Consider the following 16,707-nt stretch of genomic DNA (forward strand, 5'->3'; position numbering starts at 1 on the left):
ATGAAGACATTTATCAAAAGAGTGTCAAAAATTAACGTAGGTAGGTAGGAATACGGGTAGGTAGAGATACGGGTAGGTAGGAATGTGTGAATAGGTAAACGAATAAATGGAAATACGGTTAGGCAGGAAAATCAATCTAGGGTTGTAGGGCTCGCAAATGTGTTGTTTACCGCCTGTTTCAGACTTTTCCCATTAGGTCATGTTATAGGAAAGAGGAGGTTTTAGTGGGTAGGCGGCGGTGAGGCTTTTCGTCCGACGTGCCTTCCGTTGAATCCCACACTCTCCTGGTCTTTCGGGGAGTCTTTTGAAGATTTCCTCCTCTATAAAAAAAAAAAAAAAAAAAAAAAAAGAGAGAGAGAGAGAGACAGGCAAATACACAGTTAAAAAATATGTACAACTAAGCGGGGACAAGGAGACATAATTCGATAGTTCAAGTTATTAAACAGAATATATACCGCAAGTTTAATAATAATAAAGTTAATTACATTTTTTATGCATAATTTTTTAAATCTGTATTACAATATATAAACATAATAATAATCCGAAATTACCTTTTTTAAAACAAAATTACCTTTTTTGAAAAAAGGTAAAAGTTTTAAAAAAAAACTATTATATTAAGTAAATTGTCTTACTGTTCTATTGTTTTATTGTCTCCTCTACACAAATAATAATATAAAGTAAATGCGTTAATTATAAGAATATTTATACAAAATTTATTTATTATAATTTTTCATTAAAATATTTACCAATAAACGGACTTGGTGATCAAATAATTGAATGATTAAAATCAACTAACGGGATTATAGTGAAGCAAAAACTTGGCGTGCCTGGGTCGCATTTTTTCAATATTTAAGACTTTGTTATTGATATCAATAAGTATGTATACAAGAATGCGATTAATGTAGCTTGGGTTTTGTTTTACTATCTATCAGTTTTTGCTTGATTATCTGTAAACATGTAAATAAATTATATTGTGTAATAATTCCTAGGATCCTAAAATTGTCCGTTTTACCGACAGAATTGTACAATTTGTTCCACACACACACACACACACACACACACACACACACACACACACAATGTCCAACTTTTTATTGCATTTAAGAATTAAAAATCCTTCTCTACAATTAAACTATAGACGATAACAGTGTGCAGACGTAACAATTTTATACGAAAAATAAAAAAAAATTTAATTGTCGGCGTCTGGCGTGGACTTGTAACAAAATGTGCTTGATATAAAAATTATGTACCTTGTACGTATAAATTAAGTCAGATCCGCACCATTAAAGAACCATACTATGCTTTCAGATTGAGCGTAGGCGTTTTAATAAAAAAGATACACATTGGTAAACATTTCGTGTCTCAAAAGAGCAATTAAAAATTTTTTTTTTAATTTTTGATATGAAATTCAATTCATAAGCTGTAATTAATACATATAATACTTTAATTCTGGAAAAAAATTTTTTAATCTATAAAAAAAATACATACAAAATTTTGTTAATGACGTGCACAAATGATTCTACATTATCGACCTCGATCAAGTTTGACAATATTATGTTATTTTTAACAGAATGTACAAACAGTTTATTTATAATAATTTTTAAAGTACTTTTTATTTATTATAAAAATCCTCCTTATGTTGAAGAGTTTTTTGTTAAATCTTTAATTTACATCATTTCGCAACAAAAATTTTCAATAACTATTTGCTTACAAATTAAATAATTTTAGATATTATTAATATTTTATTATAACATTTAAAATAAATATTATAAAATAGTAAATATTAAAAAATTGAATATTATATAATATTATATTTTATACATATGAGATTTAAACATAGTAATTCTTAATTATTATTTATCTAAAGCTAGGTTTATGAAATATAACTAATATACTTTGTGACATACTATGAAATATACTATGAATGTATTTTACATTCTCTAAAATACATTTTTAATTTAGCTTAATTTTGCTATATATTTTACCATATATAAACATTAAATATTAAATAATAAATAACATATACTACTAATCATGACACGCATTTTTATGATCTTATTGTGTTGTTTATGTTTTATTTATATTTACGTTTAAATGTAAAATATATTAATTTTTATTAATAAAACAGTTAAAAAAAATTCTCCTTGACAATTAAAATTAAAAAAAAAATAAAAACGTTACTTTAAAATTTTTTCAGATAAATATTTTAATTAGGGAAGACCGCCCCGATAATCTTGACCTTGATATACATATATTATAATGGTCACCTTATAATAATGTCTCCCTTATGGTCACCTTATTATAATGTCTCCTTTGATCGAAATATATACCTTTTTTCAATAACACTAATGTATGATTTAAATATCTATAAGATCTGCTCAATCTTTGCTTTTTAATCTGCCAGATTGTGTCGCACAAATTCTGCTTAGCTTCTGTCGTTAATTTAATTGCTGATTATGAGAGCAAATTATTATATATATAACATAAACAGACTACAGTTCTAGATATATTAATATAATTAACATTTTTTTGTTAAGTTTGCAATTAGTCTGTCACCATTCTAACATTTACTGATAGATTAGTAAATGATATCTTTGAGTTGATATTATATATGTATATATATAAACACAAAGATGTCGACAATTGTTTGCAAAATTGTTATGATATCAACATCAAAATTTCTTTAATAAAGTCACAATATCATTATACAGCATTGTCCTTGCATCGTGACCCCAAATAAAATCTTGATGACTAAATTTTTCATACGCTATTTTTTCGATTTGTATAAGATTTGGTAAATTATCCGCTAATTTTTTAACATCCTGAAACAATTATAAAAAATTATAAAGGATGTAATAGTAATAAATAAGATTTAATGCAATGCTTGAAAAATATTATGGCCTTAGATAAAAAAAAATTTATATGTATATTTGGTTCTTATATATTAGATTTGTTATTTTTTTTTATGTCATTAAATAGGGCTCAGACAACTAATTTGAATGCATTGCATATTTAATCTGTTCGAATAATTTGAAGTGAAAAAAGAGCATCTAGAATATTTTGAACATATTGGACAATTCGAACTTAAATAGTGATCAGTAAAATCAATTTTTTATACAGACAGTAAAGAAAATTAGAAATGTATTTGAAAACAAAAGAGCAGTTTTCTACCAGTTTTTTCTACATTAATGTAAAAAAATTTAGGTTTGAACTATAATAATTTCAAACTTTTAGATCTGAAGTGAGTTTAAATTCAAAACTATAGCTCAAGAAGTTTGGATTGTTTTGATCTTGAAATTTTAGCTTATGAATAATATAATACTCATCTTAAAAGAGTAGAACTTACAATAGGATGAACGCATAAGTCATTATCACAGTAAAAGATTGCTATAGGTGAATTTACATTTTTAAGAATATATTTAGGTGGTTTTGTAGAACCATAGATGATTAAGTTTGCTTTAGCGCCATAATTGTATTTTTCAAAAGATCCTGAAAGGCAAATTTTGTATACAAATCGTTTCATTATTATATAATAGCTTTTTTATTTTCTAAATTTGAACGGATATACTCTAAATTTAAAGAGATAGAAAAAGTTTATATTTTAAAAGAAGTGCGCAAAGGATATTTAATGTTATAATACATCTTTCAATTTTATCATGATAATTTGGTGCTTTATGGACAAATTAACGTTATCAACATTGCGAATTTTGATTTATTGCGCTATTAATTTTAATATAGATGTACAGAATACTTTGCTCAAATGACGCAACTGAGTGTTCGCAGAACGTGAACACATATTAAGAAAAAACTTGTCTAAATTCGAGTTTCGACTGTCAGAGTTTTCGTCAGCTGATTACTTGCATAACGCATATTGTATAAAGGATTTAATCAATCAAAGTCGTTCAGTTCTATCACGGAGCTGAAATAAAAGATTTTGATTGGTTAAATCTTTTATGCGTTATGCATTATGCATTATGTCTGTACTTCTATTTTAAAGAGGTTATTGTACAAACAAATTTCTCGAGCACTTACATTTAAAAGTTCCTATCTTTATATATGTATATAAAAATTTACTAAATCTTTTTTTAAGTTACCACACACACATGAGTTCTACAATTTTTAGATAAAACCAAAACTTTATTAGTTATAAATTTTAGGAATAAGATATTAAATTTAAATAAAAAAACTATTTTCTTACCGCTAATTATTATCTGAAAATAATGATACAATTGTTTAATTGAACTGCCTGCTGGAAAATATTCAGTTATTAAAAAGTACACAAATTCATCGATTTGATCGTTGAATCCAAGCCAAGGAAAAACAAGTGAGTTTAATAAAATCTTCAGTACTATGTGTGAAGTGTTGGACACTATAGTTTTTAATGTATAATTTTGCAACTTATTAAGAGCGATTTGGCGTTTGTTGCAAATATTAAGTCCCCACTAAAACATATTATTTATGGGTGAATGTCCAAGCAGCAATTTCATGTTATATGGACATCCAAACGATGTTCTTCATGCATGGACATCCATTTGACATACCAAACGTGACTTTAAAATGTCCGAGAACAATTTACCGTCTAGAGATGTCCAATAGATATTTTTATTAGTCATTGGGACATATAAAGCTCAAATATCCAATCCAAATAACACGCATATTAAAAAAATGTCATAGAAACATGTCTTTTGAACATGCATGTTGTCGCATGTTGTAATATTTCAAAATTCTACTAAATTATGTGAAGTAAGCTTATTCAACGTTACGTAATAAAATTAAAATTTAACAAAAAATTGATTTTAGCAAGTTAAAAAATTGAACATATTAACACTTCTTCGATGTCGCTAAAATGTCTACGTAAATATCACAGAACATTCAAACGACATTTTTGAAACATATTTAAACGTCCAGTCTTTCAACAATATGAACAATACTTTGTACATGCTACACTTGGACATCAAGTTATTGGATTAAATAATATGGCACGATCTCATGACCAAATGATCAAAAAATAAAATGACAAAACATTACATTACATTGATTATACTTTTAAAAGATACGACAGACTTAATAAACCTTTGTATTGCTCAGAAATGCTGCAGGCGCCAAGCTTATCATTCCTGCGATCTTAGCATTATATTCAGGTCTTTCGCTAGCCATAACGTAAAACACAGTTGTACCTTGACTGTGACCGATATAATATAGTTTAGAATAACCAGTTTTTTCTAAGATATAATCTATTGTTGCTGGTAAATCATAATATCCAATTTCATGCCAGCTATAATAGAAATATATCATTTTTACAATGTTTTTTACTTTTTTAATATTATTTAATATCTTTATATCATTTTGAATTGTTTGATTACCTAAAATTCCAAAATATTTTATCCTTAGTCGAGTAATATTTATGAGATTTGGAGTAAATGTTTCCGCGACTGTTTGTCAGCCAAACGTCAAATCCACTATCACAAAGGACATATGCTGTAATATTAAAAGAGCAATGTATTAATAAATTTTTAAATATTTATAATATTGTAATGATGAATAATTACTACATCGTAATTAGTATTTAATCTTTGTTAAAATATTAGAAGATATTATATAAAATATAAATGATTAAATAAAATAAATGACAAAAATTTAAAATAAAAAAAAATGGAAGAAAATAAAAAATAAAATCGTTATTTGATATAATACTAACGGAGAGCTTTTTGAGGTCCCAGGAGCACCCAATCTTTTGAACAACTTAATAGTCCATGATTTATAATAACTGGTAATTTAGAACTTGAATTGGTATGAGATCCAAGAATGTTTGAGATTCCACGAAAATTAGGAGAAACCGACAAATTGCAATCTTCGCTATTTTTATCAATAGCAGCCGCATCGGTATTTGTAACTGGGTCAGCGTTTATTGATACTGATGACAACACTCGATCATTAGATGAAAGCACACGATGCACGGTCAAATAATAATCGTCTTCTGTGCAAATCTGATAGGTTTCGGCTATGTAACCATGAGCTTCTATCATCTCAGGCTGCAACAAAACAAAATGATTACATTCTACAGTATATAGAGTTAAAAATTTGATCGAAGTCATTCTAATTTGCAAAATATTTTTTAGTCACAAATTTAATTTATTTTATTTTAAATAACGATACATTATCGATTTAAGTTTTTTTCAATTTTATCTGAATAATTTATTAATTTGTAATGAAAGCTAATAACACAATAACTTAGTTATTTTTAGTAATGATACAATTACATATATCTGTTTTAAGTAATAATTTTTTGTCTTGTAATAAACTTAGCCTTGAATTCAAATCATTTAATTTAATTATTTTGCGTTTACTAACAATTTTACTTCTGGATGAAAATAGGACGTATTGTGATACGACGTTTCATATCAGTTAATTGGATTATATATTGCCTTAATTAATTTAATTGACTTTTAAAACTTGAATTTAATTGTTTCGCATTTCGCATGAAATGACTCGACATTTGTATATTACAAATTTTGAATCAATATTAATCAAGTTTAAAATTCATATTTAATTTTTAAATTTTGCTATTTGATTTTTATGAGTCTTAAATTTTGATTTGTCAAATAAAATAATACTTTGTGTATTAAACATTTTTTTAAGCCTAAAATCTTACCATCAGAAAAAAATTGCAAAAGAATTTTTACTTTTAAGATTATCAACATAACATCTTTAATTTTCCTAAAAAATACATTTGTTCTGGCGGTTGACATGTGTGTGTGTGTGTGTGTGTGTGTGTGTGTGTGTGTGTGTGTGTGTGTGTGTGTGTGTGTGTGTGTGTGTGTGTGTGTGTGTGTGTGTGTGTGTGTGTGTGTGTGTGTGTGTGTGTGTGTCGTGATTAATCGAAAAGTTATTATTAAGAATAATTTTTGAACTATTTGATGTCATAATGACTTTTTGTTTTTCTAGAATATATTTTCAAATTTACTTTATGTAATAGATTATGTAAAACATTTTTATTGCAATATTTTATATGATATTTTGTAGAACATTTTTAGAATTGTTGCACGTAATATGTGAAAGGTTGAAGATTTTCAAAAACTTTCTGCAATAATCAGTGCTGTATAGATATATAACGCAATAATACAAGAAGATGGCAATTGGACAGCTGCAAAGGATAAAAAGAAACATAAAACGAAAGCAAGTAAATTATTAATATAGCGCGATTCCATTTTTGTTTTTCTTCTCTCCAGCGTTAACGTTTGACGCATTACTTATAATTTTTTTTTTTTTGCAAAAATCCTATCAAAATCACTTTTGCTTAACATGAACGTTGATTGTGTCTTACCGTTGTCATATGGATCTTGTCTTGAATCGTTGTTTTGCTCATGTTGTTGGTGTTGGAATATCAGCAGCACGACGACGTGAAATTTGCGGACAACTTTTCCATGAATTATTTTGCAAAAAATACACTTTGTACAATTTATTTTATTATGTCGCCTTTCTCTTCTCTCTTCTCATGCAGCTTATTCCCTCAAGACACAGCCTGTGTGACTCGAGTGACTTACCAAGAAGAACTCGCGAAATTAAACGCTGAAGAATAGGGGGGAAGAGTTTATGTTAAGCCTTGGTCTCGTCTATGCTTGAAAAAAACATATTAATGTGATATATGTTTTCCTCGCGTCTTCTCACAAGAGCTTCAAAAATTTGCGAACTATTAACGATGATTCTGGAGATGAAAATCGTTTCGTAAAGCGCCGATAAAACGTCTTCGAAGGCGCGACGAAACGAATTTACGCGCGTGCGACGATTCGACGGGAATTCCGACAAGTTCCTTATTTTTCTATCGACAACGACTGCGGGTATGAAAGTAAAACGCTCATAAATATATATATCACGACGGAGTTCATATGCGTGTGGTGTCAAGAAGGAGGGTTTGACTTAAAGATTAAAAAAAAGTATCCATGAAAGATTTTAATAAAAACAATGAATTATAATTTAATACTTAATGTAACATATTTTTTAATAGTATATAAAATATCGATATAGCATCGAAATTTATCAGAGATATCTCATAAATCGCACATGCGCACACAAACACACACTTGGCTTATACTATAATTTAAAAATAAAATACATAAATTTATAAATGTGTAAAATCTTCTGTATAAAATGTGTAAAAAATGTATAAAATCTAATAATAAATTATTAAAGTATTAAAATTGGTAACAAAATTCGAATATTTACATAAATTGGGATGAAAAGTATTCGCATTAAATATTCTATCGAAAGAATCTGTAAATATTATTTCATAAAAAGAGACAGTAAAATCATGCAAATCAGTTAAATTTATGTTTCGTTTAAAAATAGAAGAGAAAGTTGTTTATTAAAAGTGACATTTTGTATTTATTATGAGATCCGTTTACAATATAACTGTTAGTTTGGGATGAGCTTTCAAAGGTATAAGATTGCAAGGAAGATATTTACAGTAAAATATTCGTATCTCGTTTTGCTATAATTGATAAAACATTATACATTTATAGAAGTATTAGATTTCAGTAAAGCAATAATACAGGTAAGTCGCTGCAACATACATGTTTATTTAAAAAACAAATTGTTTAAAAATGTACACGCATTTTGCTTTATCAAAAGTGTCTTTGAAACTGTTATCGAAATCTACAATGTTCTATAATGTTCTAGTTAACACCAATATAATTTTTGCATATTTTGTAAAACATAAAAGTATTTAAAAATATACATAAAAATTCTATAAAATAGAAAAATAATAAAACAGAATTCCAACACTAAATATTTTTTTTTAATTTAAAATTTAATAGAAATAGTACAAAAACTTTTAGAAAATAAAAAAATAGCTAACAGACGTTTTGTCAAAATTTGATATAGTATGATTTATTATGATTGTAATCATTTGAAAGAATATATAGCTCCATTTAACCTTCATTACTAATCTATTTTTTATAAAATTATAGAAACGTTCTTACAAACTCTCTTGGAACAAGAATTAATTCGATATGAATTTGAACAATATACGTAATCTTTTAATATTCATTGTCGCAACAATTATTCTTGTCGCATGTGATGATTGGCATAATAAATGCATTCCAATTCACTACCGTGTATCAAATGTGGTGCCAATTCATTACACCGTATCATTAAATCCACAAATTAAAGCAGAATTCCATGAGGGAAGACTGTCAAAGATAATAAACAAATGTACCTTTTATGGAAAATCTCGCACAATTATCAGTATACTTGATTCAACACAAACTATAGGATTATATGCACGAAATCTATATATATTATCAACTTCGACAAAGTTGATTAAAAGCAACGGTGTAATTTATAACATGACTGATATAATTATTCATCAAAACTTTGACTTGGATCTTATAGAATTATATTTCGAACACATGTTAATCCCCGATGTTTACATCCTGAAAATGGAATGGATTGGTAAAATAGTAAACGATGACGAAGAAGGCTTTTTTAAAAGTTTCCACGTGAATAAAGATGGAAATATATCGTAAGTAGTTATTAAAAGTTTAAATAATACATTGTTACATCATAACGTTGTCCATAATTTAATTACGCAATATACATCGTACCTGTAATATATAAAAGATTTAAAATTACGTTTTGTAAAACATAATTAAAATTATTTATTTTCGTACCACTTCATCAAGAGCTGTAATAAAATTTTATTTGCTTTGATTTTGGTTATAAAATATAAGTCTGACATAATCTCTAAAAATTTAAGTGAGATTACTTAATTAAGATAATATTGATAATATTGATATATTACCTTTTTCTATATAATAACATTTTTTGAGATTTTAATTGTGATATCTGTGTAGATATATGCTCGCGACACGCAATCGTGCAATTGGAGCCCGACATTTATTTCCTTGCTGGGATGATCTAAAATGGAGAACCACCTTTACTTTCGTGATAAAACATTACCGCAATTTTACGGCTTTATCCAACATGCCGAGATACAGAATATATCGTGATAGATATGTAGTAGATCGTATGGATTTTGTATGGACATACTTCCATACTACTCCTCCAATATCTACTTATCATATTGCGATTGTGGTGACTAATTACAATTTTACTCGCATTAACCGAACTATCGCTTTGTGGTGTAGAGAATGTTCTGGAAAACATTCTTTTGAATTTGCAAAGAATGTTATAAAATATATTACGCCGAATGTAGAATCTGAATTTGAAGAAATAAAGATTCCAAAAACGGATCATGTTATAATTCCTAATTATCCACAAGACGGTACATCAAAGTTGGGACTTATTTTTTACAGGTAATACATAACACACTAATTCATGGCACACATTTTTTTTAGAAAACAAAAAACAAAAAATTATATTAAATTAAAAAATGGATTTTAGAAATAATTAATATTTTATATCAAATTGTATTTGAGTAAAGTATAAATATTTATGCACATTATACTTAAAACAAAAAAAGTAAATTTATGTATATAAAGATACCTTCTTATATACACATACGTTAATAACATAACAAAGATTTTACATGTGTAATATGTGCGTATAAATTTTATTTCTAATATAATAATAAAAACAATAAAAAATACTATTTTAAATGATTAGTGTACAATTAATTCTATAAATTAATTTATATGGATAGCTTGCATGTTATTACTTTTAGTATATTACAATTGTCTTTCTCTCTAAATCACAATCAGTGAAAACTCGACAAAATCAGTGGAAATACACTGACTTTTAGTGATATGCTTATAATCATTCACTGATTATTAATCAGTGAAATAAATACTGATTTTTCAGTGACTATACACTAATTCTGAAATGAAAATTACTGAAAGACAATGAATATTCACTAATTATCACAGTTATAAGTATGCTACTACGAATCAGCGAATATTCACTGATTATAATTTAAAGAGTTTACATTTACGTTAAAAATGGTACAGAAAATCGACAAATAAAAAAGTAATATATACTTTAAAATAAAATGGTAAATATTTATAACAGTTTATCTACATTTAACACAAATTAAAATAATGCATAATTACAATTTGAAATAAATGTACAATAACTTTTAGGGAACTAGATCTTATATACGATTCAAGATTTGATACATTTATGAGACAAGTAGAAGTCGCGCGCTCAATAGCACATAAGATAGTATATCAGTGGACTGGTAACACAATCAGTCCATGTTGGTGGTCTTTTCATTGGTTGCACGATGGTCTTGCTGAATTATATGGAGAAGATGTTGTCATTAAGGTTCTCACCTTTATTAATATTGCAATAATATTACAGATTTACTAATATAAACAATTTTTATACTTTAAAAACATAGGTTCCGATAAATTCCAAAATTTTTACAAGATCTAAATTATATTACAGTATATATTATAATATCATTTAATCATATTATAATTAGATTACAAAGAGAATTAAATTTAAATTACACACACGCACGCACACACACACACACACACACACACACACACAGAAAAAGAGAGGGAGAGAGAGGGATAGAGAGGGAGAGAGAAAGATAGAGAGAAAGCAGCAGCATATACTACATCATAATAAACATAATATTTAACACAAAATTTCACTTAACATTTATAAAAATATAAATATTTGATTTCAGTTTTTTAATAAACATTTTTTTACTGATATGAAGGACTTTTTTGTAGTTCGGAATCAATTTGAATCTCTTGATTTAGAATTTTATTTTAATATGAATCCCGTACATATTGACGACGCCTGGGACATTAATAAACTGTTTATCTTTCCTCGATATATTAAAGGTAAATATAAATAATTTAAAAGCTATATTTATATATGTAAAAAAATATTTTTTTATTTAAAAAAATAAAAAATTGAAGTTTAATTTTAATATGTTTCGTTACATTGTATGTACATATACATAAATTATCGTTGCAGTACCAATTATTTTACGGATGATCAGAATAAGTATTACCGATTATGTGTTTCGAAAAGCTGTTCGCACCTATTTAAACAAGTAGTGAGTAACAATTATAATAAATATGTATTACGTATAAGTTATATTTATTTTTTATATCTTATATCATTAAATATATAATTTTGTAATACAGCATATAATAAATGTGTAATATAAAATTATTATATAAAATATTGTATACAATTATATATTCTATTTAATCTATTGTTGTATATATACTACAAATAAAAATGAATTTATAAATTTAGCAAATTTTGCTCGCTGCCTGTTGATGAATTCTGGTATATACAAGAAGACGTTGCTAATGCATCACGTCAATTATTTAATTCAAGAGATTTTCCATTTTGGTTATCTTATAACAATTATCCTGACTTGTACTGGATACAAAACGATCCTAGTTCGGGCATTTTGAGACAACAATTCGGCGGGTGGTGGATACCTACTGCTTTAGTAACAAAAAGTTTTCTACCTGGAATTATTGAATTATGGTTGACACCAAACAAAGAGTGTTATGAGATGATTCATACTGCTGAAGATAATTGGATAATGGTTGATATCCGAGAAGCTGGTAAATAATTTTTAAGAAATTTACGTATATATTTTTTGTATCATTATTTGACAGATATTCCTTTACTTGTTTTTTTTACGTGTGTGCGTGCGTGCGCTCGCGCGCGGACAAAGGTCCCCAATACTGGCATTTACTTTGTTTATAGATATTTCTTGAACAAAAAGGTAAAAATAAAATATAAAAACATAAGTGCCGACTAAGATAGTATAGCAGATTTTAATTCATATTTTGTATATATTTTATAATAATTACAATTTTTATGACATAATCAGGCATAAATATTTGAAAAACTATGATACTAAGCAGTAATAATGAAATTTAGAAATAATCTTGTAAAGGAGTTAATTATTGATAAACTATTGATAAAAGAGAAATAATTGATAAACTAAATAATAGAATTTACTTTTGTATATAATAGCAACAAAGTTTATAAAATAAAAAGATAAATTTAAATATTTTACAAATAAAATCAATAAGAGCAAAAAATGAATACAAAGGATTAATTTAAAAAATAGACAATTTATTTATTATAAAATTATGTTGTGAAAAAGACAGGTTGCATATCTACGATTTGTTTTTAATAATATAGAAATGTATCGATTCATATTCCACAATTTTACATTTTATACTGCGTTATAAGAAAAACATGAAAGAGGAAAATAAAAAGAAAAACAGTTTTGGCAAGTTATATGAACATGTTGAATGACGCAATATTATTAATAATACATTTACTATTGTTTAAACTGTACATCTTGTAACAGAAATTTATGCAAACTTTATTTTTGTTTTTAAAAAAAATTGTTTTTAACAAAATATTAAAAAAACTATGAACTATATAATCTACCATTATAAACTATAGTCTTTATTTCTTTTATTATCTAAGCAAACTATGTATTTACACAAAGAATTAATACAAAGCACCGTTTCTGAGAAATAAGAAGACCTTTTTCAGGAAGCCTTTGTCAGTATTGGGCGACTTTTTTATATTCAAGATATCCATTTATTAAATATAGTAGTACAAAATAAAGATTTAAATAAGTTATTATATTTTCTCACTATTTTGGTTTAAAAATATTTTTTTTATTTATCCAGCGCATGTAATAGAATCTTTTTGTCATATAACAGGATATTATCGCATTAAGTACGATGAGGAAAACTGGTACAAAATTACCCAATACTTGAATTCTACAGACTATAAAAATATAAGTGTCATAAATCGTGCTAAATTAATTGATGATCTGTTTTATTATACGATATTAGAACGTCAGCTTAATCTATCCATATTCTTGAACCTTACAGTATATTTGTCGCAAGAAACAGATTATGCGGCATGGTATCCAATGATCAAAATACTTGAATATATTTCGAGTGTATTTCCAGTGTCAGTACTTAGTTTAAATGAGACATATAATATAGGAAGAGTCTTTTATCCAAAAGAAATCAATGCCGGTTTTATAAAGGTTTGTGTAATATATAAATGTTACTAACAATAGACGCTAGTTATTTGATAACAAATAAAATATTGTTTTTGTAATGGTAATTGTTAAGATTTCCAAAGAATAGTACACACAACATTCAGTTACAGTTCTTCCTAATCTTATTTTGGAAGAAAGAGTGAAAAATTCAAGAAAATTTGTTTCTGTTCTAAATGTTAAATTTTTAGTGTAATTTCTACATTTATCTTAAGTCTATAAAATACTTGTTGAGAAAATGAAACATATAAAATAATTTCGGTATGTATGCTTCGTGGAACTTATATTTCAGAAGAAATAGAAATATATAGATAACTTGTGTTCGCAGTCATACTACCTACAGTATCCAAAAGTATATCACTTTTAAGTTTCTTGTGCATAAATTTTATTTAAGTAAATCAAACGGATTTAATATTTTTTAATTATTTAATATTATAGCCTTTTTGTTCCAAAATTTTTTTTACTAAGAACACTGTATGCGACGCGTCTTAACAGCCTTCCCGAAGGTACACTTGTATGCTATATTTAGATATTGTTTTTATACTCTAATAAACTTTGTAGATACATCTTATTACATTAGTTATTACATTATTTTATGTCTTATTTAAAAGCAATACTTATAGCATTATGTAGGCGTCGTGTACGCCACATATATATCTGACTACTTTATAGGATATATGATAAAAATGCAAGGACATTTTTTTAAATTATAAGAATAAGAGAATCAATATTTTACATTGTTATCTTTTATAGTAATATGACGTTTTTATCGGTTTAGTTTATTGTTCTTAAATGTAATAAATAGAACTTGATAAAATAGATTTTCAACAAGTATAAAATACGTATACAGGGTGTCCCCAATTAAAATATTAGTTTATTTTTTTACGATTTTCTCCAAAATGAAGCGAAAACAAGCAAATCTCTAAAAGACTTTTTGTCTTAGTTTTTCGGTCTTCTACACACACGAAGTTTTGCCATTTAAATTGGGGACACCCGGTATATTGAAATTATTTTACACACATAAAGAGTAGATCTTGTAATAATAAAAAATAATATAGAGTTTATGATATACTTCAGGGAAAAATGAGAGATTTGTTGGCTAAATCTTTGAAGGTACTAGGATTTGAAAAGCTTCCGATGGAGTCTAAACTTACTGAAACTTTAAGGCAAGAGATTGCAAAATGGGCATGTATATTAGAACACCCTAAGTGTCTAAAAATAGCCAAATTAAAGTTAGAACAACATCTTTCAGATCCTCAAACATTCAAGTAATTTCTTTATAAATAATGTTTTCTTGTATTCTATATTAACTTTTAGAGCGATAACCAAATATTATTATAAGTAATAATAAATACCATTTTTATAATTAATAAATATTGTTATTATTTGTTTAAAAATTATAGAATTTTACCGGGATGGAAGAAATGGACATTCTGCAATGGTATTAAAGCCGTGGATCCAGTTACATGGAAATATACGAAGGAGATTTGGGTTGATAATGTCGGTGATAAATATATTGAATATATATCTTGTTTTGATCCTAATATTGCATACTTGTTATTTCCATATCTTAACTATCACAAAAGAGCACGCGTAATAACAAGAAAAAATCAATATAATACTGTTAATGTATTCTTTTCTCTCATTGTAAAACATGCTAATACAAAGTATATTCTTGATCAAATTTTACGCAAGTTTTGGGATATCAGACCAAGGTAATTAAAATTTTTCTATTGAATGTTTTTTTAGCGTTAAAAATTATTATTTGTAATTGTGATACAAATGTGTACAAAATTTTTAGAATAATAAAAATACATGCTGCGCTAGTTCTTGTCATTAACCACGTATATTCCATAGAACGTCTTAATGAGGTAAATTTAATAAATAAAAAATTATATTTATTTATCAGAAATTTATTTAAATGTTTACATCATACTGTATTAAAGTAATATAAAATACACATTTATATATACTTGTGTGCTAAAATAATTAGTTTGTAATTAATTTATTATTATATATTAGATTTACATTAAGAATATCGGTTATTATTTTTTTTAGGTTTCTATTTTTGTAAAATTAAAGGAGGTAGACTTAAGAAACTTAACGACACAAGCTTCTCACAAAATAGAAATACGTAGGTCAGAAATTGAAAGACAGATTAATTATTTACAGACCAACCTACAAATTAAGTATCCACAGACATTTACAGAGGAAGATGAGCTCTCTAATACTACAATCAGTGAAACCACAGGAAGAACAACATTGAAAATATTTGATGATGATGACATACCTGACGAGTTATTTACGTGGTAGACTTATGACTATCAATCTCAGCGAAATATATAAATACACAAATCTTTTAATATTAATACACTAATATTAAAGTTGAAATCACTAAAAGATAAAAAAATATTCACTAAAATTATCGCAGTTATAAGTCTATCACTACAAGTCAGTAATAATTCATTGATTATTATTTAGAGAAAATTAAGTTAAATAAACTTGGCTATGTAAATGTAAGTTGTGGAATAATTTGCAAAAAATATTTGAAGACTATATGTACAGTTAGAACGAGTAAACTACTAAAAATAAATTTGCAAAGTATCTGTATTTACCTCGATATTAAATCTTTTTATTATTAATGTTATTTTTAATTACAAATATTACCTATGTTATGA

At 26.3% G+C, this 16,707-nt stretch overlaps 2 protein-coding genes across 2 annotated transcripts; one reads left to right on the forward strand and one right to left on the reverse strand.

Moving 5' to 3' along the window:
* Nucleotides 1–1,815: 1,815 nt before the first annotated feature.
* LOC105831063 (lipase 3) lies at nt 1,816–8,726 on the reverse strand. Its single transcript, XM_012670916.3, has 7 exons — nt 7,325–8,726; nt 5,699–6,032; nt 5,364–5,478; nt 5,074–5,275; nt 4,199–4,442; nt 3,347–3,489; nt 1,816–2,822 (listed from the first exon to the last, which is right to left on the reverse strand). The coding sequence occupies exons 1-7, from the start codon at nt 7,364–7,366 to the stop codon at nt 2,673–2,675; spliced, it is 1,230 nt and encodes a 409-aa protein (XP_012526370.1). The 5' UTR covers nt 7,367–8,726; the 3' UTR covers nt 1,816–2,672.
* A 1,072-nt stretch (nt 8,727–9,798) lies between these two features.
* On the forward strand, nt 9,799–16,660 carry LOC105831062 (aminopeptidase Q). The gene is made up of 7 exons (XM_012670914.3): nt 9,799–10,313; nt 12,238–12,557; nt 13,650–14,017; nt 15,107–15,297; nt 15,433–15,744; nt 15,831–15,900; nt 16,088–16,660. Exons 1-7 carry the CDS (start codon nt 9,856–9,858, stop codon nt 16,340–16,342), a joined length of 1,974 nt encoding a protein of 657 aa, XP_012526368.3. The 5' UTR covers nt 9,799–9,855; the 3' UTR covers nt 16,343–16,660.
* The last annotated feature ends 47 nt before the right edge of the window (nt 16,661–16,707 follow it).

This window comes from Monomorium pharaonis, chromosome 5 (assembly GCF_013373865.1).
Source record: "Monomorium pharaonis isolate MP-MQ-018 chromosome 5, ASM1337386v2, whole genome shotgun sequence".
In the NCBI taxonomy this organism is placed as follows: domain Eukaryota; kingdom Metazoa; phylum Arthropoda; class Insecta; order Hymenoptera; family Formicidae; genus Monomorium; species Monomorium pharaonis.